The 7,420-nt window shown below is 45.0% G+C and overlaps 1 protein-coding gene across 1 annotated transcript; it reads left to right on the top strand.

The window, feature by feature from the left end:
- The first annotated feature begins 2,548 nt into the window (after positions 1-2,548).
- Positions 2,549-5,589, top strand: LOC109508429 (adenosine receptor A1). Its single transcript, XM_019858406.1, has 2 exons — positions 2,549-3,289; positions 4,856-5,589. The coding sequence occupies exons 1-2, from the start codon at positions 2,934-2,936 to the stop codon at positions 5,526-5,528; spliced, it is 1,029 nt and encodes a 342-aa protein (XP_019713965.1). The 5' UTR covers positions 2,549-2,933; the 3' UTR covers positions 5,529-5,589.
- The last annotated feature ends 1,831 nt before the right edge of the window (positions 5,590-7,420 follow it).

Raw genomic sequence — 7,420 nt, forward strand, 5'->3', positions numbered from 1 at the left:
GCTTACCTGTGCGACATATTTAATCTGCTCAATGAATTAAATTTGTCACTGCAAGGAACAAGAACAACAGTATTTAAGTTGGCAGATAAAATAGCTGCATTTAAAGCCAAATTGGAATTGTGGGAGCAGCGAGTGAATGGAGGGATATTTGACATGTTTCATACAGTTGCGGAGATTCTGAAAGACACATCACCTGAACGCGCATTCTCTCAGCTGGTTCGCAAACACCTGTCGACACTTTCACAAGAGTTTGAGCGCTACTTCCCAAGCAGGAAAGACCCACGGACTGCGAAGGAGTGGATTCGTGACCCATTTGTGAACAAGCCAAGCGATTTGAGCATGTCTGTGCAACAGGAGGATCAGCTTGTTGAAATAGCAAATGACGGCGACCTCAAACGTACATTTGAGACAAACACTCTCCCAAGTTTTTGGATTAAAGTCATTCTGGAATATCCTGACATCGCTACAAGAGCGCTGAAAACCTTGCTTCAATTTCCAACGTCCTATCTGTGCGAACCGGGCTTCTCTGCAATGACGGCAAACAAGACAAAGTTATGGAGCAGGCTGGACGTAAGGAACACGTTACGTGTCTCACTGTCTTCCATCACACCGAGATGGGACCATCTTGTCTCATCGAAACAAGCGCAGGCCTCCCACTAATTCGGCGGGTGAGTTATATTTTCCCTTTATTTGTTTTTAGCCACGTCGTGTTTTTTTATTTGCTATATTTTTCTGCTACACCTTGCCGGTCCGTGAAAAAAAAGACCCAACTCATACCGGTCCGTCGTGCAAAAAAGGTTGGGGACCCCTGCTCTAAATTGTCCCTAGGTGTGAGTGTGAGCTTGCTTGGATGGTTGTTCGTCTCTGTGTGCCCTGCGACTGGCTGTCAACCAATTCAGGGTGTCGCCCGTCTGCTGCCCGAAGACAGCTGGGAAAGGCTGCAGCACGCCCCGTGACCCTTGTGAGGATTAAGCGGTTCAAAAAATGGATGGATGGATGGATGGAGTTGCACTGAAACGGCATGGCTCAATGGTAGAGAGAGGTGTCACAACCCATAGATTGGGGATTTGGGGGCTGGCCAAATATGACCAAGTCAAAGTGTTCTTGAGCGAGGAACTGGACCCCGTATTTCTCCTGATGCTGCGCCATCAGGAGGTAAATGAGTTGACAGTGTTAAGCGCTTTGAGTTCGTAAGGTAGAAAAGCGCTGTACAAGAATAGTCAAGGGATCAAGAATGCTGTGTTCACTGAGGATGTTGTAACGTAAATCAACAGCACTACCACCTCCTGGTGGTTGTTTGCGTAATGGCAAAATAAAATATGTTAGAACAGGGGTCCCCAACCTTTTTTGCCCCACGGACCAGTTTATGTCAGACAATATTTTCATGGACCAGCATTTAAGGTGTGGCGGATAAATACTACAAAATAATATGGTAAGAACTGCATGGACACTGTGATGTTTTTGAGAGATAATAATAAACACAAGGAGAGTCTAATCTGGTCGCAACACTCTGATCGCTATGGCAATGTGGAATGTCTTCAAAATACGATACAACGCAAATTCAAAGTGCATGAAAATGACGACTCACCACAGCCCCGAGCTTAATATTCTGCAACCAGATGGTCCCATCTCGGGGTAATAGGAGACAATGACACCTCAAGTGTGTGGTTTATGTCCAGTCTACTTCGTAATTTTGTTTTAGTCGCCGTTGCTGCAGAAAACCCCCACCTCACACAGGTAGTATGTCGGAAATAGCAACAGTGCTATTATGGGGATCTCAGAGTATTCAGCCATAACTTGAATCCAGTTGTCTCGAACATACTTTTAAGGCCGCCGTCATTTGCGATCTTCAGCAGTTTTTTTTACTCATTTTGCGAGCTCCAGCGTTTTGTTTTTAGCGTTATCGGTCACGTGACTGAGAAGCGTGGCTTGACGTGAGTCAAGCATGACACAGACGGATGTAACGGAGAATCCGGTAATTTTTCTAAATAAAACATCTTTCGTATTCCGAAATAAATACAGTAAAGCGGAATTAAGGCAAGTTCTTTCTGTGCGGCCCGGTACCAAATGCCCTGCGGACCGGTACCGGTCCACGGACCGGCGGTTGGGGACCCCTGTGTTCGAAGACATTTTGTTTATACAGTATGAGCTTATAAAGCAGGAATGGACTATACTCTCTGTTCTGTAAATTGACTGACCCAACATTTAGTTTATCAAGAGTCCTGTTACATTAGCTGCTTTAATTTTGCTGGGGGTTTTTTGGTCCCAAAATTGGTTAATTGAATGTGTTTCTTCATTTTTGTATTGAAATGTTTTTTTCAGTGAATAAGGTAATAAAATGTGAATGAAATGAAAAATATTTATGCTGTACATTTATTTTTATTTTTAAATTAACTATAGATACAGTATTTATACAGTATATCTATCAGTCTATCTATCTATCTATCTATCTATTGATCTGTGTGTGTATATATATATCTATATATATATATATAGCTATATATATATCTATATATATATATACTTTCTCGACGTTGCCTCACTTGCTTATCGTTATGTGTCTGCGTGTAGCAATCAACGCTAATGCATCCATCACCAATTATAAGTTATATTCATAAAGCCTTGCCAAAAAGCATCCTTCCTGTAATTACCCTGAGACCACATCCTCCGAGAACACACCCACACACACACACACACACACACACACACACACACACACACACACACACACACACACAATTCTAACTACTTCTGCAGAAAACAGCGTCCCTCCCCTCAGTCACTGGCCTGCATTAACAGTCTTGAGAGAGCGACAGAGATAACCCTGCAGAATCTGTGCAGCCTGCTTTCGGCATCTCCAACATAAGAACATGATGGACACTAGAAAAGTGGAAGCCAGGAGTTTAGCCCATTCGCATCCATAGGGGTGAACTATGGCCTCCTCTCCTGAGGTGAAGGTCCGGGAGCACGCGGACACAGTGTACGTCTCGATGGAGGCGGCCATCGCCCTGGCATCGGTGGTGGGCAACGTGCTGGTGGTGCTGGTGGTCTGCATGAACCGGGACCTGCGGAACACCACCTTCTGTTTTATCGTGTCCCTGGCGGCGGCCGATATCGCGGTGGGCATCCTGGTCATCCCGCTGGCCGTCACCATCAGCCTGGGTATCATTACGCAGTTCTACACTTGCCTGTTCCTGTCCTGCCTGCTGGTGATCATCACTCAGGTTTCCATCTTGTCGCTGCTGGCCATCGCCATCGACCGCTACTTGAGAGTCAAGATACCTATCAGGTGAAGGGAAAAAAAAAAAAAGAAAAAAAAGCTGCCCGCATGTTTGCTCCTCTCACCATGATTTGGGTTTTCTATTAAGTTTCCTGGCATGCTGCAAGGTTTCCAATTACTTGTGAAGCATTGTTGGACTAATTGGAAGGTTCTGAACTTTTGGAACGTCAAATCCTGTCTTGAAACCATAACAGTATTCCTAATCCAAATTTGAAAACCATACTCTAGTTTGAAACCCTAATTTGGCACCAATACCCTCGTGTGAAACTCGCAGGCTTAATCACCGTCTCACACATCATCCGCTTCAATAGACTCTCTTCCATCATCATTGTCCACCCTGCTCTCAACTGGTTCAATTTATAGCCCCAAGACCGCATTCATTTCCAGCTAAAGTTCTTTTGATACGACCCCCATCCAGTTACTTCAGCTGTGCCCCTGGGCTCTGTCCTGGGCCCCGTGATGTTCATGATCTGTTTCATCCTTCTTGGCACCATTTTTCATAAATTGAATATGCTTTTACACCCAGCTTTACCTCTCCTTGAATATTACGTCCTTCTTCCTCCATGACCTACTGTTTATTAGAAATCAACACATGGTTCACCTTTTACTTCATGAAGCTTAACAGTGACAAAACAGAAGTTCTTTTGTTTGGTACAATATGTATATTTTCCTAAGTTGGCAGTTTCTCCATCTCGGTTGTCAAACTCCCTAGTTTCCCCTTTCCCTGAGGTTAAGAATCTCGGTGTCACCCTTGACAGCATGATATAATTCTACAAGCATACCAATAACATTACCCGGTCACCTGACTTCCACCTACCAACCGACTCTGGCTCTCACTCACCCCCAATGACCCCGACTGCGTCTATCCTTGTCCATAGCCTTTTCACCTCACTGGCTCCTGGACAATCCAGAATTAAATTTTAGCTGCACCTTCATACCTTCAAGGCCATTCACAATTTGTCCCTTCATACCTGTCTAATCTTCGCATCCCCACTCCAGTGTGTGCCCTCAGATCCTTCTCCTCCATTAATGTACTTGACTGCTCCATCTGCCAGACTCAATGCCATGGGGAGCAGGGCCTTCAGCTGCTCTGCTCCTCTGCTCGGGAACTCTTTGCCACCTGACCACTAAATTCAATCTCTTACCACTTTCAAATTCAAACACAAAATACACTTTAAGATCACTTCCTCACTGTAACTGCACTGCGCTTTAATTGTTTTTTTTCTGCATAATTCTGATTTTAACTGTTGTTTAATTCATGTACGGTGTCCTTGAGAGTCTCAAAAGGCGTGTCAAGATCATTTTTTTAAAATTATTATTATTATTATCATCATCAAAAAAGCAAACATCAGCTCATTCTACCTACCCATATGATCAATAGAGAGGCAGTCAACTCCTCTTGTTTACGCCTTCCAGAGCATCATATATCCTTTGGACGATCAATGCACTGTACATCGTAGGCTTTCAGCAAAATTAAAATGTCTGCCCAAATAACTGACATTGGCGGGAGTCTGTTAAATGGCAGCAGCTGTCTCACTTGATGGTTTTATTGGTTCCGGACTGTGATTTCAAAAGGTACAGCACCATCGTGACGCAGAGGCGTGCATATGTGGCCGTGTGCCTTTGCTGGCTGGTCTCCTTCCTCGCAGGCCTGGTGCCCATGGTGGGCTGGAACAACCGGCACGTGCTGGGCAACCTGAGTGGCTCGGACTACATGGTGTGCGAGTTCACCGCTGTCATGCGGATGGACTACATGGTCTACTTCAACTTCTTCGGCTGGGTGGTGGTGCCACTGGCCGTCATGATGGTACTGTATGCCGAGATATTCCGCGTCATCCGCCAGCGGCTCAACCGGCGGGCCGAAGCCACAGCGGACGGTGAGCGCTACTACCGGAAGGAGCTGAAGCTAGCCAAGTCACTGGCATTGGTGGTGTTGCTCTTTGCCGCGTGCTGGCTGCCGCTTCACATCGTCAACTGCCTCGACTTCTTCCACCCGGGCCGCACCACACCCAAGATGGCCGTGTACACGGGCATCTTTATGTCACACATCAACTCGGCACTCAACCCGCTTGTGTATGCCTTCCGGATCAAACGCTTCCGGGACACGCTGTTTGAAGTGGCGCGGGGCTGCATGGCGTGCCGTGGTGGCGCGGGGGCAAGCCCGTATCCAGGCAGCACACCGGCACTCACCGAGAAAGTGGATGCGGGCTTGCCGCAAGGTCTGCAGCGTGAAGCGGATGGTCAATGAGGCTCTCTTGGCTTTGAACGCGGGCCCATTCAGTGACACATTAAAGCAGCGGTTCTCATATTGTGGTGGTTATTTGATAGTAATTCAATACAAATCAACATCACAATGTAGCCAAATCCAATTTTTAAATTGCAAAGGCTGCAATTTGGAAATAAATAAAAAAATAAATAAACACCTTTCTTTTTGGTCAGTCGGGCAGGCTTTATTTCTTATATATTTGTCTGATGTATTTATTTATATGGTGTCTTGATAAATTCAGTGCTGAAGACGTGCAGTCACCATGTTTACATATCATGGATTCATGGCACATGAAATGTTGAAGTGATAAGATTTGTTTTGCATTATTAATGTCATCTGATTTATGATTTACTGACTAAGAATGCCACAACTTGTTTGATAGAAGGTTGTGAAGCTGTCATAAGACTCCAAGTCCAAAAGTTAACTAATTGAAGTAGATAAACTGTTTTTCATATCAATTCATAGCTCCTTTACTTTTGTTTTAGTGAAAGACTAACCTGTAAGACCAAAACATTTATGTGTAATAAATTTGACACTGTTCATTTCAACACAGATTCATTTATTGTTTGTTTTATTGAAATACACACACAATAAATCCCAGTCTAAATGTTGAAAGAAAAAAAAAATCGTAAGGCGTGTTCACCTGCTGTCCACCGTTTCCATCATCTGTCTGGTAATTGTTTTGAAACGATTGAATGACGAGTCACATTGAATTATAATACAGAACCAAACCAAAACACAGCTCAGATGCAGGGGTACCGAATGAAGTGTCCAGTAAATGTACACGGGCTGACAAAAGTTTACCAGAATAAAGAAAACATCGCTATTTACCCTTGTGTAAACACAAATATTAAATGTCAATTCCTTACTTACAAACACAGGTTTGAACCCTAATTTGAAAGCCCAGCGCTTATTTGAAGAACTAACGTTATCTTGAAATCCTGTTTTGAAATTGCAAGAGTATCATTGGTGACGTCATTTTGGCATGCAGTCTATTAGCAGCAATTCAGTTGATTACAGGGTGCAGCAACTGGATCACGTCCTTCGACTGCGGTCGGCGACTGAAAAGGCTTGGACGCATTTGAATGAAGCCACAGCAGCGTCACGTTGCAGTGATTCATCCTCTTCTGCGCTGGGGAGATGCGTCAGCTCAGCTTGGCTTGGCTTTGACGTGGGCTCCGGGTTCAGCAGCACAAAACTTGTTTGATGAGCTGATGCACTAACCGCAACATTTGGTACGCCCCTGATGGAAGCCATCCAGGAACTAACACCGATGCTGGCTTGGAACGCTATTTTAAAAGCCAAATCTGAAGACCTAATTTTTGCTTAACACTCTCATTTGAATCCTAAATCCCTTGTTTGAAGTTCCAACCCTGGCTCAGAACCCTATTTTAAATACCGTAGCCCTGGCCTAAAGCCCAATTTTTCTAGCCCTAATCCCAGGTAGAAACCATCCATCCATTTTCCGATCCGCTTATCCTCACAAGGGTCGTGGGGGTTGCTGGAGCCCATCCCAGCTGTCTTTGGGCAGCAGGCGGGGGACACCCTGGATCGCAGGGCACACACAGATCACACCCATCCATGCTCACACTCACACCTAGGGACAATTTTGAGTGTTCAATCAGCCTGCCATGCATGTTTTTGGAATGTGAGAGGAAACCGCTGTACCCGGAGAAAACCCACGCAGGCCCGGGGAGAACATGCAAACCCCACACAGGGAGGCCGGAGCTGGAATTGAACCTGGTACCTCTGCACTGTGAGGTCAACACGCTAACCACTGGACCACCGGTCACCAGGTAGAAACCCGAATACCAAATCCTACTTTGTAACCCTAATATTTGCTTCAAACTCAAATTTTAAAGCATAACCCTAGT

This window comes from Hippocampus comes, unplaced genomic scaffold (genome assembly GCF_001891065.2).
Source record: "Hippocampus comes isolate QL1 unplaced genomic scaffold, H_comes_QL1_v1.1 scaffold17, whole genome shotgun sequence".
In the NCBI taxonomy this organism is placed as follows: Eukaryota; Metazoa; Chordata; class Actinopteri; order Syngnathiformes; family Syngnathidae; genus Hippocampus; species Hippocampus comes.